The 24,944-nt window shown below is 32.8% G+C and overlaps 1 protein-coding gene across 1 annotated transcript in view; it reads left to right on the top strand.

Annotated features, from left to right (window-relative positions):
- The first annotated feature begins 6,070 nt into the window (after positions 1-6,070).
- Positions 6,071-24,944, top strand: part of LOC110018938 (DEAD-box ATP-dependent RNA helicase 5) — a 30,975-nt gene continuing 12,101 nt past the window's right edge. Inside the window, exons 1-8 of the mRNA XM_020716419.1 lie at positions 6,071-6,772; positions 6,885-7,009; positions 8,773-8,880; positions 9,094-9,174; positions 21,865-21,943; positions 24,102-24,187; positions 24,260-24,316; positions 24,388-24,455. Coding sequence (XP_020572078.1) covers positions 6,145-6,772; positions 6,885-7,009; positions 8,773-8,880; positions 9,094-9,174; positions 21,865-21,943; positions 24,102-24,187; positions 24,260-24,316; positions 24,388-24,455 — 1,232 coding nt within the window. The 5' untranslated portion in view covers positions 6,071-6,144. The remainder of the gene's footprint in view (positions 6,773-6,884; positions 7,010-8,772; positions 8,881-9,093; positions 9,175-21,864; positions 21,944-24,101; positions 24,188-24,259; positions 24,317-24,387; positions 24,456-24,944) is intronic.

The raw sequence follows: 24,944 nt of genomic DNA, 5'->3' as shown, positions 1-24,944 counted from the left end.
AAATTAATGTTTCATATGATTATATCTAATTCATGCTTTAATAACTGTTCTTAAAAGATCTTGAATTATTTAATGATTTAATGAAATATGTAGCAAGTTTCATAAGATTTGATTATTACAAAATCTATTAAAATATTTAAAGAGGACATACACATTATCCGAGCAAATAGAAGTCTTCTCTTATGCTATAAAAATAAATTTCTCTAACACAAACTATCATTAACCATGAACTGTAAAATTGATTTAGATATATATGTGGAGTTCCCAAAATCTCTTGATTCGATCGAAATTTGACTAGATTTTGTTGGTCAACTCAACATTCATTTCAAACTTTCAACTAATACATTATTTAACTAAAGTTCTAAATTAATGGAAAGCAAATTGCTGCCAACGCAAGGCTCTAACGTATTATACCAATTCTTGCTAAAATATGGAGTGCTTTGTGGAGGCGTAGGCATAGATGATAGCAGACTTGTTGGAGGTATGTGAGAGGTGCAGTACAGTTGGGTAGGTCAGTTAGGTGGCTGAGGGTTTATGTATTATATTAATGTCCGCGTAAACATCTCATGAATGTATGATATATTAAAATTAGAATACTTGACCAACAAATTTGAAATTTTTGGCATGATTATGAGCTGCTGGCTGCCATTCAACCTATCAAGAAAACTCCAAAAAAGTAAATTTTATTAATGTTCAGAGGAAAACAACTCAAAGAATATTTTGTCTCGATTTTGTATGTTTGGACACGGTATGAGTCACACCGCGCCGTTGTCACAAAAAGTAAATTTTATTAATGTTCAGAGGAAAACAACGGAAAGAATATTTTGTCTCGATATTGTATGTTTGGACACGGTGTGAGTCACACCGCGCCGTTGTCACGCACGGTGTCGTGTGATCCGCATTGTCTTTAGAGCATCTACGCGACGGACGTAATATTTTCCCTATTGTCGGACAATATATTCAAGAGTTTTCTTATTGATCATAATGATTTTCTCGAATAGTCACCACCGAATAGGCAGGCTAGCTTGGTCTCTCCAGGAAGGCGAGAATGATCAGATCGGCTGCTTCGACGAGTGGGCTTGTTTTAGTCATTTCGGTAGGCGAGCTTGATTCACCATTTCGACCGGTGACCTTAATTCAACAAGAGAATTTTTGTTGGAAAAAAAAAAAAAAAAAAAAAAACCTCAGTTACATATAAACATTTATATTTTACACCTATAATACTTTGTTGTCATAAATTATGCAAGAAAAGTATATTCCATTTTTTTAAAATAAATAAAGGGGGTATTTTTATGAGATATTAAATATTTGAGCGCTATACATATAATTATGAAAGTATGGGTTTAAATATGTAATTGCGTATGAATTGTGGTATGTATCTAAATACGCCTAAATCATTTCAAGGGTTTTTTATTTAAATTAAATGACACTTCTAAGTAAATTCTTGTAAGACAAGCGACCAAAAAATCAAAGTAAAATGTTTCTGCAACAAATATATTTTAATAAAAACAATTATCTTGTACTTCAGTTTTGTTTATAAGTCATTACGTGCGAATAACACCTTAATTATTCGTGCACGCCGCTTCTCACAAGTATATGGACTGGCGTCGACAAATACCAATAATTCTCTGCACATACGAACAATCAATATAATATTTTTTCCTCTTGCGATAGCTGAGAGTTGTAATTCTAGTTAGATATCTCTTGTTCATGCCTGGACATTAGAGGTCTTTGTGAACAATCTTTTGAGCTACAACCATTGTGGATAGTTTTTTTCTTTTAAATGTTGAGTTAGAGTTTATTTATATATTGGATCTAGAATTGGCATAAAAGTAAGATGTCTATAGTTAACTATATATTGTGATTAAAGAAAGCAATTTAGATTATGGATACCACAACGACCAAGCATTTAACAAGACCTTTTAGTTTCAGATGATGGGCTAACATGATGGATCCGTCATTTTGGATTAACCAAGTTATCAATTTTCAGCTAAAAATGGGCTAATTTAAGCGAGGGGTGAAAAGATAATGTGACTTGGAATGACGAGTATTACTTGTGATTTGAAACTTTAATTTTAGGAATCACTAATTATCTACTTATTAGGGTTTTCTTACAATGGCTCCAGATTGTGCATTGGGTGATCAATCTTTGCTAATTTAGATAGTGTTGAATCATTTTGTGACTTGGGATACCGTATTGTTCATGAATACATGTAACCCAACAAAAAACTTGTGAGTGTATAGAAGATGATGGAAAGAGAAGGAGATAAAGATTGATAAAGTACACCTCTTTGATTTCTTAAATTATCCCAATAAAATTCATTCTTTGTTATGATTTGTTTCTCTTCGACATAGGCCCATGCTCTCCGTCACGAGGAGTTGAAGGGGAGCGATCCCTTGAGAATCGACGGTATAGAGAATGAAGAAGGGAAGAGAGAGAGAGAGAGACCCTTATCTTAATTGCTCGACAGTGCTCTTGATGAGGGATTGATAGGCGTATTTATTAGTGTAGATATAGCTATAATTGTTGCTTTACTCCAACCGTCATTCCCGATGGATCAATTTCAACCACTTTGGCCCATGCGCTCAATTCATTTGCTTCTGTCGACAAACTTGATTGAGCTATTCTCGTAATATGACTCAATTCAACCACTTCGGCAGGTGGGTCAGTTCAGCCACCTCGGCAGGTGGGCTCGATTCAGCCAGTAAAATAAAATCTCTTCAAAAAATTATCTTATTCTGGTATTTATGCATACAAATAGCATGAGCCAAGAAGCATTTGCTCTAGGCTAATGACCATTTATTGATTTTATCAAGGTCTATCTGAGGTATTGCCTAAATAGAGGCAGGCTAAAAAGTCATACTCAATAACATGTTTGTATAAATCTAACTTTTGTGAGTCTTGACTAGCTCTAGGAATTTCAAAAGCATTGAGCCTTAGCCCTTGGCCATCAAGCGAAGCTCTTAATTCAATTATTTTAAGCGTATGAGGCCTTGGTTTGAGTTGGGGTTGCAAAAACTTAAACTAGAGCAGCTAAAGCAAGACCAAAGCATGAAGCCCTTGCTCTGAAATGATAGAATAGAACTTTGATCGTATCATTTTATGCATGTGGTTTATAGTGTCATGTTAATGCTAAAGAAGGATTACCAGAGATGTCCTATTTTAAATATAAGAAGTACACATGCATGCATCACATTAGGTTGTTTTAATCAATAATCCATTGATTTTTATATTTTATAAATAATATGCGTGTGCACTTGTTTTTAAATCTCATTTAATTACATCAGCATTAGCTTTAAAACTAATAATAGAAAACTAATGGTCCGTTTGGAGCAGCTTATTTGGTGCGGTGAAGTTTTGAAAACGCAATTGGACTGTTTGGGTAAACTGTGTTTTGACTGCTTGTGCGTTTTGAAAACGCTGAAAGCAGCGTTTTCACACCACAACTATCTAGGTTCGGTGGTTGCTTTCAGTCAGCGGTCTGACTTTTCCAAAAAAAAAAAAATTATAATAATCACCTCACCTAGTTTATCAACATATTATTTTTAATCAACATATCAACATATTATTCAATAAGCTGCAGCTGCCCCAAACAGACCCTAATATTAAGATTATATATTTTAATTTGATTCGATAATGTGCCATGAGCTACTCTCACAGCCGCCACACTCATATAAGTTGAGAATTTGCACATAATAAATTATTTAGTATAAGGCTATGATGTAGTTCGATGTAAACCACACAATAATGTTAATTCATATAGTCCGACAAATGATATAATTTGATTTTATTTTTGTTTATAAATTTTTGAGAATATTTAATGCACCCAACCGACACGAGTTTGCGCTTTATTCTTTTATAAATTGCACAATCACACTAATTTATTACCTTTATAATTTATATTATTTGGTTAATTGCTTTTCTTATTGTGCGGCTTTTTTTATTTACATATTTATGATAAAAATAGGAACAAAATATTTTCTATAATCTTTAATAATTTAATAAGCAAATTAAAATTAATTTAGAAAATAATCCACTAACCATTTTTTAAATTTAAAAAATATTATTTCAATTATCTTATGTGAGATACAAAATATAACTAGTTAGTTAGTGATCATACTATTAAATGTTGGTGCACATTTATAATATTGCCAATCCTATATACACATAGAGAGCTTTTTGATTTAAAGACAAGTGACATACAATGCATTTTATGTTTCTTTGGAAAAAGCTTTAATTTGTATGCATATCTTTAATTAATATTAACATGAATTCTTTATTTAGAGAGATAGTTGTCTTATTTGGTCTTCTGCCTTCTGGACTGAATCATTTTAAGAATATATCATAACTTATTATGTAATAGTTATTGAGTTGTAAGTCTTTCTTAATGTTAATCCAAGTGAAACTAAAGCAAAAATATATCATATTGTTAGTTTTTCATTATTTTATTTATGTGGTGCTCTGTCATTTATTTTAATAGTAATTAATTAATTAACTAAAAATAAGAGAGTCATGTCTCTTTTCAATAGAGATTGCATCCGTTCGCTTTAACTAACTAATTCAATTATCCTAAATGAAAGCTCATGTTTCTTCCCAAAATACATTGTATCCTTTTGCTTTAATTAATTAATTAAATTATCATAAATCCTATTGGTCAATAATCATCATGATGGATGGTGGTTAATAATGGATAATTAAGAGAAATGTTGTGCTCTTTCCAAGAGACATATCTTTTCTCTTATAAATAAGAGAAGAGTCCTTTCTCTCCTAATAAGATATGTATCTTTTATTTTCATCGAAAAGTACAGAAATAAATAAGAATTAGAGAGATACATATCTTTTCTCTTATAAATAAGAGAAGGGTCCTTTCTCTCCTAATAAGGTATGTATCTTTTATCTTCATCGAAAAGTACAGAAATAAATAAGAATTAGAAAGAGAAATTTTATTTCTTTAAATTGAATTATATTATTGTTAATACATGTACGTATATCTTATTTATGGGTATGTGAAAATCATAAATTCAAAAATTTTGGTCATTTAATTTTATGAATTTTGGGTCATGAAGTTGGATTTTATAAATTAGAAATCTCAACACATATAATCGGTAATTAAGAGTGTTTATTCAAGTTATTATTGAATATGATTAATACATAAATGAAAAATGAGGGACATATGACAATTAAGATAATGCTTGATGTTTCATAAAGAAATCATCCTATTAAACATGATGTTGACCTAACTTTCATATATGTAAAATTGAGCCCGTAAATTTAACGATAAAATTATGAATATTTTAATTAAAATTTTAACAAACTTATAGACGAGATTAAAGTTGCAACAAGAAAAATTAATGATATATAGAACAATTCTAAATGTAATTAATCCAATTACTTATAAATATAATTAAAAACTTCACAAGACAACTTTAAGAATAATTGACTTTAAAAATTGAGGGTTTTTAGTCATAAACACCATATTTTGATGTTGCTCAATTCAAAATCCTATAAATATATCGACATTTTCTTAATTATAATCTAATCTTTTTAATTAGGTTTGATAGTATGACATGTCCTTTTTTTATCTGGTTATATATGTTAATTAATATGTCCATTTATCTATTTCACACGTATAAAATCGTAGCTCAATTTTAGGATTCTATATTTTATTTATTATATATATATTTATAAATGCTGATTTTTAATTGTTGTCCAAAGAATAATAAAATTAAATATATTTATTTCAATATTTTTAATGAATTTTTACATATGAACCGTTTAGGATATTTAATATAATACTTTAATCATCCAATATATTAAATATAATATTTTAATCATTTAAAATTTTCACTAAAAACTTTAAGAATGAGCTCAAGAGAATGATTGTAATTAAAATAATTAAAATGTTATATTAAATATTTAAGTAATTCACAAGAAAACACTCCTATTTTTCATCTTGAACACAAATAATCACTGCTAACACATAATTACAGACGTGCCCGTTCAAGGGTAGAACTGTAATTTAACAAAATTAGGGAAGGCATCTTGAAAATATTGCCCTTCAAGCTCAAAAACCCTAAATACTAGTCTGCCGGTGGCCTCTCTCTTGGCTTCCTCTCCGGTTAAACTCTCGTTCGATTTGTGCAATGGGGCGGAAGCTGGAAACGGAGGAAGCCATGCGCCTCGGCGAACCGGAAGCGCTTGAAACTGCAGCAGCGAACAACTTAATTGATCTCTCTGAGAAGAAGAAGAAGAATAAGAAGACGAACAAAAAGGACAAAAAGAGAGAGGAGAGGGAGGGCCAGACTAAGCGCCTGGATGAAAATGGAGACCACTTAATAGAAAAAATAAAAGCCCTTAACAAATCCGAGCTGAAGGAGGCCAAAAAGAAGAGAAAGCACACCGAGATCGAGCTGTGCTCCGGCGTGGTTTCAGTAAGTGATGGAAAACTCTTGAAGAATGGAGAGAAGAGGGAAAAGAAGATAAAGAAAAAAGATGAGACAGAGAGGGAATCTAATTTCCACGCGGACAAAGTCGGGCAGGAAAGCTTGGGAGAGAGAGATGAGATCGAAGGTGTAAATGGCGTATCAGTGTCCGGGAACGGTGTGAATGATGCCAAGTACAGGGCTTTGAGTGAGTTTGATGATTCCGGGCTTCCTGATGAGGTACTTCACTGCTGCAAAACTTTTAGTAAACCATCTCCAATTCAAGCACACGCTTGGCCATTTCTCTTGGATGGCCGGGACTTCATCGGGATTGCAGCTACTGGTTCTGGTACTGTCCGCATGCCTTTTAGTTTGATTCATCTTTAAGGATTTTTTTTGAACTTTGGAAAATGTTTATATATTGAGTTTTTTTCATGGTTACTGATGATATTTATCTGCAGGAAAAACACTAGCATTTGGCGTTCCAGCGCTTATGCATATTTTAAAGAAGGATAATAAAAAACAATCCAAGAAAGCAGTTCCTCGTTGTCTTGTACTCTCACCTACCAGGGAACTAGCTCAACAAGTATGCGCATTGCTGCAATTATTACCGCTTTTTTATTGTTATATTTACATTTCCTAAATTTTAATTTTTTTTCTCTTTAATACCAGGTACACTAATTATTAGCTTTAAATAAGTGTAATTTAACACTCGAAAGCTGTATTAGACTGTTTGATTGATCTATGAATGCCATAGAATTTAACGCAAATGATTTCATCCTCTCCGGCCTACTTGATTGAGTTATTCTGATTATTCATTATAGACACTTACAACACCTTATTTTAGCATTCAGGGACCTAGATCTTTTGATTATTTTTCTGTTGTATTATTCCATGTATCTCTCTCATTTGTCCATGTCAAACATTTTAGCTTATCCAGCTATATTTTAAATTGCAAATTTGATAAACTACATTGTAAAAATGCTAGAATTTTGTAGCTGATATGAATATTAATGGACTCATACTCAAGTAAAAATAATATTTAGACATGTGCTGCAACAAGTATTTCTTGTTTTTTAATTAGGTATTACTTCTGAAATCTTCAGTTGGGATAGGAAAGACAACACAGCACCCTGCTTCATTTACTATATACAGTTTGATGCACTTGATGGGTATTCTAACTTGCATAACTAGGCATGACCATTGCTTAATAATGTTGATATGGTTTTGTTTGCTTGTGCACAATTGTCTAACAAAGCCTATAGGATTCATAATGCTTTTTCTTCTTATTGTTCTATGTTCTATTTCAGTTGGATTACATCAGGGATCGGCTTCAAGCCCATATATTTTTGATTTAGTTATGGATATTCTCACCGGACATTTACAGGAGGATGTGCCGTAGTGTATGCTTTTCGCTGATGATCTACTTCTTATGGATAAGACTAGAAAAAGAGTTCAGAAAAAAAACTTGAATAATGGAGGTCTACATTGAAGTCTAAAGGCCTTTGTTCAAGTAGAACTAAACTGAATACATGGAATGTAATTTTAGCAATAGTAGCTCTAGTGGCAGAGTTGTAATTATGGGAGATCAAATCATTAAAAGGTGTGAACCTTTTAGATATCTCAGGTTTATTGTTCAAAGTGCTTCTGATATATATGAGGATTTTATTAGTAGAATTCAAGTTGGTTGATTGAAGGGGAGGAATGCTTCAGGTCTATTGTGTGATAGAAAAGTACTTCTTAGACTAATAGGAAAATTTTATGAGATGGTGGTGAGACCTGCAGTACTCTATGGTGTAGAATGTTGGCCTTTAAAAGAAAAAGCATAAAACAAAGTTATCTGTTGCCGAGATGAGAATGCTAAGGTGGATGAGTGTCTTGACACTTACAAACAAAATACAAAACAAATATATCCGTGATAGGGTTGGTGTTGCTCCGCTGCTGGACAATTAGAGAGAGTCGTCTTAGATGGTTTAGTCACATTAAACATCGACCATTTGATGATACAGTTAAGAGAGAAGATGTTTTAGATTCAACTTATATTAAGAACGCGGAAATAATCCTAGAAAGACTTGGGTATATTATTTAAAAAATAATCTTAATTTATTTGAATTAAATTAAAATATGACACTCAATAGGACACAATGGAGTAGAAAATATTCATGTTGCGGACCCCATTTAGTGGATAAAGGCTTGTTGTTGTTGTAATGTTCTATGTTCGTATAGTGAGTTAATACTTTATGATGTTTTTGTTAAACAAAAAGATCATTTCTTCATCACAAAATATTGTGGAAATATTCTTCTTTCGAACAACGAAGCATTTTTCTAATTTGAGCTTTTTGATGGTAGATTTTTGATGTTTTACGAGACGCCGGATCTCCTTGTGGTATAACATCCGTTTGTCTGTATGGAGGTACTTCCAAAGGGCCACAAATATCTTCCCTCAAAGCTGGAGTTGTAAGTTGCTCATTGTTCCTTCTACCCTTCCTATATTCATGGATCATTTCAATTTGTTTAATAATAAATGCATGCACCCATTTTTCTTTTTTCTTCTTTGCCATTTTAAGCTAAGTCATATACTCAGTCTCATATTTTAGGAATTTTTAGTGGAAGCAGCAGAATTTGACTATTTCTCATAAAACAATTTCTGGGTTTTTTATAACCTTGCAGGATATAGTTATTGGGACCCCTGGCCGTTTAAAGGATCTCATTGAAATGGGTATTTGCTGTCTGAAAGAAGTTTCTTTTGTGGTAAGATTCTATCCATTTTTATCTCTTTGTAATAACTCTTGTTCCTTGTATATGTCATTGATGCTTTTATGGCTTGCTTTTCTTGTCAGCATTCATTTAGTATTTTTATGAGGCTTTTGGATCAAGCATTTGAGATTATGCCAACTCACCTTTGCATAAAAAAGGTGTATTTCACTTTTTAAAAGTTAAAATAGTGTTATTTTTGATGTGATCTAAAAGATTTGCGTGGTATAATTTTAAAAATTAAAATTTATGTGTTAGATATGTAAATACATAAGAATTAGGTGATACATATATAAATGCCAAAAGATGAAAATATGAGCTAACTATAAGAATGCTGTGCATATGAATTGTCAGTGAGATTTTTCTTTATTTGCGCATATACGAGCTTAATAGGTTGGGATTTTTTTCATATTGATGAAGGAATTGGGATTTTTCTTTTGACTAATAGTCGGCGCTATAAAAAAAATAGCAGGGACTAGTATAGATCACCCAAAGTTCATGATTATTTTATTTTCCTCCCTCATTGCTTTCTTGTTGGTGGAACAAAAAAATCTTTCTGAATTCAAATTTCATTTGGTTTTATATCTCATTTTGGGCTCATCTCCTGCTCTTTACACCTTTTTTTTTTGTTTGAGTTTCTTAATCTAGGATAATGAATGAGCTATGTATCACGCCTTGAATGAAAATAATTGCATAACTGAAAACTTGTACTAATTTTGGCAATCGTAAGATAGAAAAGCTAGTTGGCTCTTGATTGTGATTAAGGAACATATTTATTGTTATTCAAAGCATGGTTTAGGTGGCCTGTAAGTGTTGCATTAGCCCCGTGCATTGCTTGCTCATGACATGCGAGCTCTCGACAATGCATGCATGATAGGTAGAAGTGCACGTTAGTTTAGAATAACACCCTGATTCAAATTTTGCTGTTTGATTAAGCCTTTGTCGTAATATTTAAGGCACATCATCATGTTTCTCATTGCTTGTTCTTGTAATGGATGAGTTGTTACTAGTTGGTTCTTAGTTCTCTTTTGCTAGAGCTATTTTATTTTTGGCAATTCTCTCTAACTTGGCTCCTTAGTCCGCTGATTTTATTATATGTTTCTTAATATTTCTCTTTGTTGGTGCTATCTTCCTTACAAGAGAAGAGAATGATTATTTGTGTATCTGATTGGAATTCTTCGTAGATTTTCCATAAAAATTAGGACAAACAAATAAAAAATTCAATACAAACACAAATACAAAGAAAAGCACCTACAATTTGAGTGTCACACGATCTCTTTCAATTTTCATAATTCTACAGGTAGGAAATCTCTCCCAAATCATGAACATAAGACTCAAGACAACGATCTTCTGCAGTACCCTGACTCTAAAAATATTAGTCCTCATGAACATAAGACTCAAGACAACGATCTTCTGCATTACCCTGACTCTAAAACCCTGACTCTAAAAATATTAGTCCTTTTTATACTAAACAATAATAAATAATAAATGACTAAATTGCCCATAGGCGCGGTCATGATATTACTCTTCTCCCAAAATGGCATACTGTCCTCATGGTGGGAAACACTGCTACTGGTATAAGTCGTATAGTTCTCATGGTCCGTCATCTGACAATCATTTTCATTTAATCAGAAATTCGTAGTGAACCCCATGAATTCGAAACGTCGTCATGTGTACATCTTTCAACCGCATCAAAATCTGATAGTGTCTTGATTTCTAATCAATCTTAGAGAATATCTTGCCCCGAACAACTCATCTCGTACCTCATCGATCACCACCGTATCATGTGTTTCTTCTATCTCTGTCAACTTCGACTCTGCTTGCTTCCGTTCTTTAAGCCATTCAAATGTTTCACTATTTCTTCCAAGTGTTGCTGCTCTAGTCTTCTCCTGATATCTTTGCTCGATACTGTAGTTCTGATTCACCTGAAGCAGTAATGTTGCCTTGTTGTCGTGTGAATCCTTCTTGTTACTGTTGTTCGCATCCGTTCCTGACGTTGTTTCTCGATCCTGTTGCAGGCATAGATGATTTTTTGTGAAACTCCATGATCTTTTTCATCATTTCTTCCAGGGTTATGAATTTTCTCTCCATCCGTTCCTCCATGGACGAGAAACATTTGTCTTTTTTAGATTTGATTTGGTTCAACTCTCCCTTTAGTTTCCTTTCAAAGACATATTTTATCAGCATCCATTACTTACAGGAAAACGTTCAATTACAAAAGCAAAACTTTTATAGCCTGAAATTCTGTTTTTGTTTCCCAGCTAGCTCTTATTGTGATTGTACCACTAATCAGTGATCCTAGCTCATTTCAATCCTGTCATTGCTTCTTAGGTAGCTCCAATCGCAATTGTATCGTGATATCAAGTCACTGTAAGTCACGATCTGATCGTTTGCGCCCAGATCGGTTGATTGATGCTGCTCTGTATGTTGTGATCCATCATCCTCATCAGTCGCGACTTTATCACGAGTCGGTGAAGCCCCATGTTCCATGTATGCCGTGATTCTAACATTGCTTCCCAGATAATTTGAATCACAACTAACGTGCGAGGATTCTTGTTAGACTGTATCACAATCCTTCTTCCTTGTACGCCACAATTCTGAAGCTGCTTCCCTCGACTTCTTTGCACGACTATATTGACGTTGGACGTTGCGACCTGGTTGGGACAACAAAGGCTACAAACCCAACAAGCTCTTTTCGCGGTCCCACGTGATTCAATCATTGCTCGCGCTTGTATGCTTCCCGTTGGCTTTGATTAGTGCAGAATGAGTTCAAGCCCTATTCACCGACATTCTGTCGGTTATCTCCCATAAATTAATTGCTCTGATACTATTTGATAGGATTTTTTGTAGATTTTACGTAGAAATTAGGGCAAACACATGTTTTTTGGCCATAACATCAAACATTCAACATGAATACAAAGATAATCACCTATAATTCGAGAGGCAGCAGTCTCTCCCAAACCCTAAACCTAAAACTCAAGACAACAATGTTCTACATAACTGTAACTATAAACGTATTAGCCCTATTTATACTAAACAATAATAATTAACGACTGACTAAATTGTCCTTAGGCAAATAAATATTAAATTGCCCTTAGGCGCCTTTATAACAGTATCCTCTACACGCATCGCGGCGTCTGATCTTTAAATTTTTGTTTAATGTTGTCTCTACCTTTCTATCTCTAGCTGTCCTCTCAATCTCATGAGTATTATTGTCTTTCAAGTATTCTTCATTACTTTGTTCTTTATATTATAAATTCTTTTAATTTAGTTTTAAAATTCGGAAATTGCATTTGTTGAATGCATTGTTATATTGGCAAAAAAATATTTTTTGATGTCATTTAAGTTTGATTAATTGACTGTTGTGTAGGCATAATATATGTATACATGATATACAAGCTACTGGCGTGCTTTAGTGATTAAAAGCGTTCCTTCACTGCATGCTTTACACATTGAAGAAATAAATAGGCCTTTGCACATATTTTTTGTGCTTTTTAAGCGCTAGACATATCCTATTTGGAAATTTAATTTTCTAAGTTCATTTTGTGTAATCAGTCATATTGTTGTGTAGGTTCCCAGCCTTGATTTATGTTCGATGTTTTCATGGCATTGTACCATGGCTTTGTAGGTGTTGAGGTGTTTGTAAATGTGCCATCAGGGTCAAAATTTGCAGGCGCACTTCAAACCGCAGATTGAACACAACATGAACGGAGAGGAATGTTGCAAACTTTGAAATGGTGTTGGCATGTGTTTTTGTTGGAAAAGCGTTGACATTGGATGGTTTGTTTGCAAAGAGGAGTGGAATTTTAGTGGAATGAAATTCGCTTGAGGAAGCAAGCTTGTGCAATAACGGAAGTCTTTAGAGATGATATACAAAAACACATATTTTGATGGGGTGTTTTAGCTTTTGATCTACTCTGAAGATCTCGTCCAGAGTCAATAGAGAAGGGTATACATTCCTGAAACTGGATGCTATATAATGAAAAAGTTGATCCTTTAGTGTCAAACCCTCTATTGTATCGACTTGCATGTCAATTATCAATAGGGCTGCAACGAACTAAGCCGGGCCAATTAGGTGCTTTTTCGAGCTGAAGCTCATTTCTTGAGAGCTGTTTGAGCTTATGTCGAGCTCGATTTGTGTTTTTGAAATTATGTTCGAACTCAAACTCGTTTATAAATACCATGTTCTAGCTTTAAGCTCATTACATATTGGGATTATTGTGCTTAGTTCAAAACACCATGTTTAGCAAAATAAACGAGCTATAATTGAGCTTTAAGCAAACTCTTTATGAGCAATTTGTTGGGAAAAATAAATGATCGAAATCAAAGAATGTTTTTTGAGCCTAAAAATAAATATTCAAACAATATTATTCTTGAGTGACTTGTAAACAAGCCATAATAGAGCTTGTTCATGAGCTTTAAATGATGTGTTTCAAGAACATAAATGAACCAAACAACTAGCTATTCAAACTTGTTCTTTTAGCAATTGAGCACTCATAAGTGTTCAAGCTTGTTCAATTAGTTAACCAAATATCATGATTGAGCTTTAATCCTGCTAAGCCATAAATATCTTGTCGAACGTTTGGTTCATTTGCAACCCTAATTACTAAGATTATGGTTGTAATTGAGTCGAGTCAAGTCGAGTGTGTTTTTGATCGGACTTGACTTGATCATTTAGAGTTATTAACATTTGATTATACAAACTTAAAAGTAATTGAGGAGATTTAGAATTAGTTTTTAACGACTTTATATCTGTTAAGAGTTATATTATGAAATAATTTATTCTTGCGAGAAATTATGAGGAATAAATTATTTTCTTGGATTAAAAAGCTATTTTCTTTTCTATTTTATATTTATTTCCTTAGATTAATACTAAAAAGCTATTTTCTTTTCTATTTTATATTTATTTTCTTAGATTAATAGTTCCTTAGATTAATACTTTTTTTTTCTATTTTAGGCTTTCATATTTTATGTTATTTCCTTTATCTTTAAATAATTAATATGATTTAATAATTGGAGATATTAGGTAATATAATTTTCATTTTCATGTTATTTCTTTCTGTTAACTTTCTTATTCTAGGATTCATGTAAGGTTATTTATACCCCCTGTCATTTCAATGAAATTATTTTGTATTCCAATTTATTTCACATTATTCTGAATTTCAAAATGATATCAGAACCAAATTTCGTATCCTAGCCACAGGTCATCCTTTGAGAGCCGCCAGACTTCTTTCGTGCCATCGTCCTTGCAGGAAGGGAGGGATCCTTTCTCTCCATGGCGGCCTTCACTGCCTTAACAGGGATCTGTAGGTCCTACCTTGCTACGATCTGAAGTTGCAACCTTGTTGGGAAGCAGAGTTGCGACCGCCCTCTGCGATCGCAACCCATATATTTTCTTTATGATCCCAACCCACGACTGTCCTTTGTCTGAATAAACAATTTGAGAGCGTTTTTCTCTCTCAAGTTGAGATCTCTGCGCCCTATCCATCTCTCGGTGACCTGCATCCGTCCTGTACTATCCCAAGCTTTGATTGCCCTCTGCGATCCCAAGTCGAGGGAGCCAGCTATTCCAAAACGATTTTCTAGGCTACCTTTGTGGAACTTCTGTTGACCTGCGCATGACCTTTGCGATCCCAAGTTGTGGCCGCTCCCCTCAATCGCAAGCTGTGATTTGTGCCTGCCATCAACTTCTGGAGAGGAAAAATCTGATTTTCTATTTCTAGTAAAAATCCCAGATTTGGTTTTGAAAGAGATTATTCCAAGCATCTTAATTTTGTGGACAAATCTGTTATCCGTTGTCGGCTCTTTCTCTTGCATACGTTTTTTAGCTGCCGATACTTTCTAAACTCGGAGAAGGTGAGTTGGGCGACTATCCTCCCGTTAGAGAAATTTCGGAAAGGGGGAGCTATTTTCCTAGTTGTCTTCCCTCCACATTTCAACCACCGAAAATAAGAAATGAGGACCCCTTTTTTCCTTCCCACTGTTTTCTATTGCGCATGTTCTCCGACGCGTTCCCTGTAGGTCATTCTTTTTGTTTTTGGTAACTGTTCCCTGTAGCTGTTTGGCTTCCTGATTTCCATGTAGCCTGGCTTCCCTGATTCCCTAAGTTGCTTGCTTGTTGCCTCCGCTCTAGCTTCCATTATGATAATGAGGGCATTGGGTGGAGATATGACCAGGCAGGAGGAGTGTTCAGTGATGACCTTAGACTAACTTTCTATATAGTCCATGCAACTGTTCATTTAGTGCTGGTGTTTCTTTACCTGCTTATGTGGCAGAAGCCATTCAAGTCACCATCGTCCAGTCCAAGATATTTTTTTTTGGTGCCCCATGCTTTCTTCTTTACAGTAGAAAGTTCTTTTCTTGATTTTGCGGCACCTTCTTGTCGAATCTTAAGAAAGACGCAAGAAATTGCATGAAGTTGGATATGTGACAACCATATGCCTTAGCTGTTTCTTTATTTGATGCATTTTGATGTGCTTCAATGCATTTGACAAACCTGCAAACATTAATGCATCAACCTCCTCCGGAGCCTTTCCTGCAGCTGGCCCTTCCTCTAGAGCCTTTCCTGCAGCAGACCCTTCCTCCGGAGCCTTTCCTACCGCAAACCCTCTTTCTGAGTTTTTTCTGTAGCAGCCCCTCCCCCTGAGCTTTTCCTGTAGCAGACTCTCCTCCATAGCCTTTTTCTGTATCAGACCATCCTCTGAAACTTTTCCTGTATCTGCCCCTCAGAACTTTCACTGCAGCAGACCCTCCACATGAATTCTTCCTTCAACACTTCCTTCTGTGGAGTCTTTTCCTGCAACGAGGCCTACCTCTTGAGTTGTTTTTTTTTTCTGCAGGCCATACCCTGCAACTTTTTCTGTTGGTTGTCTACTTCCCTGCAAACTCTCCTGTAACATTGTCTGTAGGAGCATTCCGTCTATCGACAACTGCATAAACTACAGTAAAAAAACAAACGCAATTTTCTAGTCCCCTCCAAACTCCTCTGTAACATTACCTGTAGTGCTTTCCGTCTACCTGCATGAACTAAAATTGTTGTTGTCCAGTTCCCTGCAAACTCCTCTATAGCATTACTTGTTGGAGCCTTCCGCCTACCTACAAACACTGTAGGAACTACAGTCGAAGAGAACAACAATGTGGGATAAATACTTAAAGTTCTACATCTCGAGATTTTTCTCGCCCATTGTTTGGAGTTTTCAAATCCAAGTTGAACATGATTCAATTTGAGGAGTGTGATGAGCTATACTAGGAAATAATTTATTCCGGCGTAAATTATGAGGAATAAATTATTTTCTTGGATTAAAGAGTTCTTTCCTTTCTTATTTTATATTTATTTCCTTAGATTAAGAGTTATTTTCTTCCTATTTTAGGCTTTTCAATTTTATTTTATTCCTTTTATCTCCAAATAATTAATATGATTTAATTATTTGAGATATTAGGTGAATCATGTTATTTCTTTTTATTATCTTTTCTATTCTTGTATTCATGTTAGGGTTATTTATACACCCTCTCATATCAATGAAATTATTTTATATTACATTTTATTCTGAATTATTTTAAATTTTAACATTATGAATTAAATAAGATAATATATAAGTTGAACTTAAACTTTCTTGAAATTAAACAATATGAATAAGATTTACATGTAGGGCTATCAAAAAAGCATGTCGTTCGCGAACAACTCTTGTTCGGCTTGTTAAGTAGTACGTGCTTGATTCGATTGTTAATCAAGCAAGTCGAAGTCAAACATTTTTTTTTAGCTCGATTTTTAAATGAGTTGAACACAAGCAAAGATTTATTTTTTCGCGTTCGACTCGTTTTGACTTGAAATAATTAAATAATAATATTTATTTATATTTTTTTTATATTAAATTTTTATACTATATTAAAAAAAGGGAGGAATGCTTCGGGCCTATTGTGTGATAGAAAAGTAGCACTTATACTGAAAGGGAAAATTTGTAGATGGCGGTGAGACCTGTAATGCTTTATGGCGCATAATGTTGTCCTTTAAAAGAGAAGCATAAAATTTAGTGTTGCCGAGATGAGAATGCTTAGGTGGATGAACGGCTTTAGGTAAAATGTGAAATAAATACATTCATGATAGGTTGGTGTAGCTCCTGTGGTGGACAAAATTAGAGATAGTTGTCTTAGATGGTTTGGTCACATTGAACGTCGACCATCTGATGATCCGGTTAGGAAAGTAGATGTTTTGGAATCGACTTATATTAAGAAATGCAGAGGTAGAACTAGAAAGACTTGGGCACATTGTATAAAAAATGATCTTAATTTATTAGAATTAAATGAAAATATGACATTCAATAGGACACAATGGAGAAAAATGATTCATGTAGCCGACCCCACTTAGTGGGATAAAGGCTTGTTGTTGTTGTTGATGATGTAAAAAAAAATGCTTATAAGAGATTTGGGTGAGAAATGCAAAAAGTAAAAATTAGGTGTTTGAAATTTAAATAGGTAAGAACTGGCTGGTATGTATTTAAATGTCCAAAAGAAAAAAAAAAAAACTTAAGCCCAATCACATCTTACGGTAGGGCTGCCAGTTAAGCAGCTCGTGTTCGAATCGTTTGTTAAGTAAACGAGTCGAACACGAATAATTTTTTAAGCTCGAATGATAAACGAGCCGAATGCGAACAAAAATAAATTTTATTGAGCCGAATACGAAAAATTCTTGGGTTCTCTTAAACTTGGCTCATTTACACCTCTATTTACATGCATACCTCTCAATTCCTATGTACCTATACTTCTTTTTTCTACATACATGCTACCTTACCTATGCATGAAAAGGTGTATAAAGTTAAAATGATGATATTTTTGATGTGATATGAAAATTAGAGTGATATAAATGTAAAATTAAAGTTTAGATGTTGGATATATAAATACATAAGAATTGAGTGGTATGTATGTAAATGCCCCTTGAAATAAATACTAATAAATTAGTTCTTTTAAATTATGAAATATGGAGGGATCAAGTTAAATTAATATATATGTTGACTTTAAATCATAGGAAAATTTACACACGGAAAGCATAATTCTTATATATTTACATATTTCAAATCTAAACTTTCATATTTACCTTCATAGCACTTTGGTGCTTTGAACTTGTAGGAGTTTCTCATTAAGCTATTAACAAATATATATATATATCATCATGATAAAATGAAAAAAAGAAAAACACAATAATGGATAATTATGGGAGAATAATTTCTCCCTCTCAAATGTAATAACAGACCCGTGGTTTACTAAATTAGATATGCTTATCAACACTCCTCCTCAAGTTGGGTTGTATATATCATAAATCCCAAACTTGCTGTTGGGATCATTGAATTGGTGTCGAGAAAGAGCCTTGATAAGAATGTTAGCAATCTGATAGTGAGTTGAGATATATCTTAGTTGAACAACACCTTCATTGGCCTTCTCAGAAATGCAGTGCTTGTCAATCTATATGTTTGGTGCGATCATATTGTACCAGCTTCTTTGAAATTCGGATGACTTATTAAGTATCACTTAACATCTTAATACTGCCTTGGTTCTCCATTTGAATTTCCACCAGTAGTTTCTTTAGCAACGTGCCTTCACAAATTTCTTGGGCTAGGGCACGATACTCAGATTCTGTATTGCTTCTTGCCACCGTAACTTATTTTTTTTACTTCTCTAAGTAACAAGTTTTTTTACTTCTCTAAGTAACAAGATTACCCCGTACAAATTTTTTACTGAGATCGTTGATGTGGTGGCAAGAAAGAGCGTTGGTAAGAATTTTAGCAATCTGATAGTGAGTTGAGATATATCTTAGCTGAACAACCTCTCCATTGATCTTCCACTAATGATTAATTTTGATAATTGGCTATTGAAATGCTGTTAATTTTTTCATAAATAATAAATATAATTTAGGATAGTTACGGATTATCTAGGATTTTAGTTTTCTGCAATTTTTTGTTTGATAATTAATTAGCCAGGATAATTTATATGCAATTATTTTTTGTGATATTTATAAATCAAGAAGTTTTAATTAATTTTCTTTAATTTCTTTTAATATTTAAGCATGGTAATTAACACAGCTAGTTGATTCATGAGTTAAAGTACCTGGTTCATATACTTAGCTGATTGATAGTTGATAAAGGTTTTAATTAAGAATATTAGTCATAGTGCCAGTGGTTGTATGATTTTATTAGTCCGTAAACATAACAAATAATTGTTTTTACTTTTTTCCAGAACATTTATGATGAATAAAAGTGCGCATCCAATAATCATAATCTTTTAAGTTAAAAAGAGAAACAAAACAAAATAAAAATAAAGCATAACCACACATGCCATCAAACATACATTAGCATTATGTTTTGATTGTGTTTCTTTTATATTTTTTATTTTCATTAGTAGCTTGTATACATTTATTGTTTTGTAAGCCAAGTGGTTTATATGCTGAAATTGCGAATACACCTATAAGATTGTTTGAACATGTTTTGGAAACATGTGCCAATGATTTTTTATATTACTGGTTAGACTATTGAGATATTAATTTAGGTACTTGGGATTGAGTAGTGCATAATCCTAGGTTATTTTTTTTATTTTTAATCATATTAGTTGTTTAAAATAGTTAATAAATAATAGTTTTTCATAATTTATATATTAATGCTAATTATAAATTAATTTAATTTTTTTTAATGATCATTAATTTGCCTATTGTTTTAAATTACAAGTCATTACTCTAGGTTAATGAACTAATTGAGGTTAATGAATTAATTGATTAATTATTTTCATGAAAATTTAATATTTAAGCTTAGTGCTTAGTAAGCGTTTGATCAAGATTAATATTATTCTATTATTTAATAATATCAATCAGTCATAAATATGTTATTTGATTAATTATAATAATTGCTAGATAACGAGTTATTTAATTAATTAAATTTAATTAAGATTTCAATTAAGTTCATTAACAAGTGATTAGTAATAATTAAGATAATTAAGTCCATGTAATAATCAATAAATACATGATTGGCTTGTTCAATAAATGTTTAACTATTTACTTTGGCTAATTAGGCATTAATTAAGATTTTTATTAAAATAATTGAATTTGTTAAGTGATGGTAATTTGTCATGGGCTATTTAATTAATCGTTCAGTTACTCATAGTAATCGACTATTACTTCTGATTAATCAGGATTTTATTTAACGTATATAGTTTAAATTGTATAATTAAAATATTAAGTAAGCTATGTTTGGCTGTATAAATATTTAAATATGTATATATACTTTTGTGCGTGTGTGTGTTTCAATTCTTGCAACCAGAAAGTGATTTGATCCAACCATATTTTTGTTTATGTGAAAAACAAAAACCGAGAAAATCAAGTACGTTTAAAAAATTACAAAAAAGTGTAAAAAATAAAACAGATCCAATCATGGCTTTGATAGTTCAAATATATAAATGTAGTTTTAAGTGTTTTTAAGAAAAAGTTAATTTGTTTATATATAAAAAAAAAAAAATTCACCAAACAAACATGTTTTTGAATATAAAAGCGAAAAAAAAAAAAAGTTCCAAACAAGCCCTTAGTTAATCCCAACAAGAAAAAAATTCTTTTGTTACTTTTTTTTTTCTGAATCAAATAAATTGTGGCACGTCATTTGTGTTGAAGTTTTAAAAAATCCTTGACTATTATCACTACAATCAGGTTAAATCATACCATGCTGTTTCTAGACAATACGCTAATATCAACAGAATTTAAATTTTTATTTCCTTTTAGCATTTCTAAGTTTTTAAGATCTTTGTGAATGTAACAAAAACTCAATTTTTTTTTATTCTTACTTGGATTTGCTATTAAGGTTTCAGTCATCACTGTCTTTTTAGCAATATTTATCAATTTTATATGGATTAAATTTTAATATCATATACTCAATTTTTACTCTTCCTCTTCTCCATTTGAACCTTTTTTTTTTATTTGAAGTAAAATTTTGTATTTGCCATACATAGTTTGACTGAAGAGCCTGCCTTTATTCTTTTCTTGGCATAAATTTTTAGTTTGATTTGTGAATTGCCAATTTGAACAGTTGACAACTTCTAACAGGTCATTTATTTTTTGAAGCATAATTTGGCCGCCTGGCCTCGCCATTCTTCATTGAGTAAAAATGGTGGTCAAATTAAATTCTTGAACAACTTGAGACTGTAATAGCAATACTTCCTAGAATTTCTTTGTTGAGGGGCTGTTCTTTTATTCCAAATACCCTTTTATGACGCATTAATTGCAGAATAGGCAGTCAGTATTAACAATAAAGGTTTTTTTTCCCTTTTTAACATACACCCACATCACATATGCAAAGCCTTGAATACAAGACTTATGGTTGAAAGAGAAAGCTTTCAACCACTAGGCCAAGGTGACTTGCATATGTCAACAATAAAGGGTTATTTCTGTATTTAAACATTATTTGATGTTAAGCTAGTACTCTATTTCGGGATGAATTTAACATATTCAGGTGAAGGAGTTTTATTTTGTTAAATAATTTAGTTTTCTATATTGTGTAGGACATGTTTGTCAAGATCTTGACTCCCCTTGCTTTAGGTCTTTTGTCCATTGCTACATGTTTCTTTAGCTGATGGATCTCCTAGATTTTTTTTTAATCTAGTTTTTGCTTAGAGTCCACCAGCTACATTTTTCATCAGTCATGTTCTTATCACCTACAGGTTCTTGATGAAGCTGATCGAATGCTTGACATGGGATTCGAACCAGAAGTTCGTTCCATATTGAATCAAACATCCTCAGGTTTGAGACAACTCTGCTAACTTTTCATTTAAGGTGTTTGTCAAGCCATGCAATTCTTTAAAAATTGGTGAAGCAAGTTCTGTTAATTTAGTTGGGCTAGTTGAACTTGACATGACTGCTTGAGCCTTATCCTACTAGTCAAGCGTTGTTGGCAATTCCTGAGTTGATGACTTATTTTTTTGTTTATTTGATCGGTGGTATCAAATATTTCTTTTATAGGGGCATTATAGCGTGATTGTTTTGTTGCAGGATTTTTTATTAATTGATTAATTTGCTGTGTTTTTTTATGTATTTTATATTAAATTTCATGCACACTAGTTTGTTCCCCTTCAAGTCACTATGATTGGCGAGCTTCATTGATGTAAATGAGGGACCCAAGAATGAAAAATCCTACATTAGGTGAGAGAGGCTAAAGAGAAGATAGAAAATATCTGAATTTCTACCTGACAGGAGATTATGTTATATATCTTTGATTCAATTGATTTTGTAGGTGTTCCAAAGTACAAGCAAATAACCCTTATTTATTGAAGTAGTGTTGCAACGAAAATATTGTAATGAAATCTAATTCTTACTCAAATTCCAAACTATATATTATACAAAAATATAATCTATCATTATCTAAATTAAAATACATATATAAGTCCCAATTTAAATGAAATAATTGAAATAAATCTTAAACCTTACTTTTAGTGCTACATTGATTCTCTTGTGCTCCACAAAATTTATCTCTTGCAGAGTTACGCATAACCTTTTGCTTGGAAGTCTAGCGGGCATAGTGTAAATGGTAGTAAAATTTGTTCATTAACATCTTTATAATCATTTATTTGCCGTTTGAACTTAAAGAATAATATATGGAGGCAGAGTATTTGAGCTTGTGGAACAATGGATGTCATATAATGTTTGAAATAGTGTCATAGAATATCCTGTAGTCACGTAGTGGCAAAAAAAATGATAAAAGCACACTCAAGCTGTTATAGAGTGGGCATTATTGCTATAAGTTGAGCCACCACCACCTATTTCTTCATCTGTAGATGTTGCGTGGTAAGAATCATGACTAAAGACTTCTTAGCATAATATTGGACCTTGGTACAAGCTCATCTTTAGCCAAAAAATGATCAAAAGCTCATAATCACGGGCAAGTTCAAATTTTTATCATGCTGGAGTTGGCGGAACGTTAGGGATTAGAGTTAGAGTAGTTGAACAAAGATGTGAAAAAGTTTGGCAAGTTCTCCCGCCAATAAATTTTGTTTCATTCTCAACTTTGTGTAACTTTCAACTAGCAGTTTTGGTTTATTGGTTGGTTATATGTGATATGGCACAATCATTTGATTAATTCATAAATTTTAAGTACAGTGGAATGTTTCCATTAGTTTTATTATCTAGAATTTCCAAGCAGTACTTTTCTACCATATCCTTAATAAGATCTAAATCATATTTTCTCCAAATGTCTTGATGAATTTGTTGACATTAATATTTATGATACTCTGTGATCTCATTAATTTCAGAATCCTCCAAGTTGGCAAAGGAAAAGAAATGTTTTAACAATATATATGAAAATGTGTCTGCAAAATAATGATAAATAGTTTAATATGTCTCTTACTATCTTGCTGATGTATCCTTTCTGCATTTAACGATATCATGCTTTAAATGAGGTGGTAATGAGTTCTTCTGAAAGAGGCAAGGTCCTATCTAAAAGTAATAGTAGGGCTATGGTGACCAGATTGAGCTAGGGAGAGATTGGGACAACATCTTGGTGGTGGTTGTGAGGTCGGATTTTGCCAGCTTGGGTGACGGGCTGGTAAATGTTATCTAGGTTAACAAACCCAGTGCTTTGATATTATGTTGAGAGTAACTATTTGTTATTATATTATTAATTCAATATTGGTGCTTATATATGGGCAAACAAGAAGAAAGTAGTAGTAGAAAGGAGGAGGGACTATTCTCAATCTTGAGGATATAATCAATTAATAAAAGTATTTCTTACTAATCTAACATTTTATTAAGGCAACAATTTTCAATCTTTTCTCCCCTATGATTGTTGTTTAAATACTATTCAAAGTTACACGGTGTTTTGGCTATGTAACTCATTAATTTGCAAATCTCTAGAACAGTTCAACTGTTATGGTACCACATATACTTATATCATCGTCTAATGCAGTACGCCAGATGGTCATGTTTAGTGCAACATGGCCTCTCGCTGTCCACCAGTTATCACAAGAATTTATGGATCCAAATCCTGTCAAGGTACATCTTTTGTTCATTTTTTTCATCGATTGATCATTGAGTGTAGGTTTTCATTCTCGTTTTCTTCATCAGGTAGTTGTTGGATCAGAAGATTTGGCAGCCAATCATGATGTGATGCAAATAGTAGAGGTTCTTGTTCTATCTTTATATCTTTTATTGAAGATTGTGCCAATAAGTGTAACTTTCATTTCTTAATTTAGGTGTTGGAAGATAGAGCTCGGGATTCTCGTTTGGTTGCTTTGTTAGAGAAGTATCATCAATCACATAGGTACAGTAAGAGCATTTTTGTGTGAATCAGCTAGTTAGTTAAGAATTTGTATTATTCAAGCTTACTTGAAGTGAAAAGCGACGATTTTGTAAGAAAAACTATAGTAATAGACTTTTTAAGCATATACTTTTAGATCGTTTGCTTTTGCCATATTACATGTTTATTGTGGTGTTAACTCTATCCTGCCTATTTTAGCTGTGCCTACTGACCTTGTCATTTTGTAATTAAGCTATCATACTGAATGATTTGATTGATTTCTTGGCTGCTCATTCACTTTTAGAATGGCAAGGCTTTATTATTTTTAATTTCTAAACTAATCTTTTCATGCATCTTTGCTGTAAAAAAAAGGGTTTCATGTTCATATAGTTGTGTCCAAGAACTATCTGTTCGGTTTGTCTGTTTGAAATGTTAAGTTGCTTTAACAAAAAAATTAAAACAAGTAAAGTCGCATGCCGCCCTCCGCCGCAGTTCGCTTTTAGCTAACCCCCG

The sequence above is a fragment of the Phalaenopsis equestris genome, unplaced genomic scaffold (assembly GCF_001263595.1).
Source record: "Phalaenopsis equestris unplaced genomic scaffold, ASM126359v1 Scaffold000036, whole genome shotgun sequence".
Taxonomy (NCBI): domain Eukaryota; kingdom Viridiplantae; phylum Streptophyta; class Magnoliopsida; order Asparagales; family Orchidaceae; genus Phalaenopsis; species Phalaenopsis equestris.
Note: the sequence above shows the minus strand (reverse complement) of the source record. Positions and strands in the feature narration are given on the sequence as shown.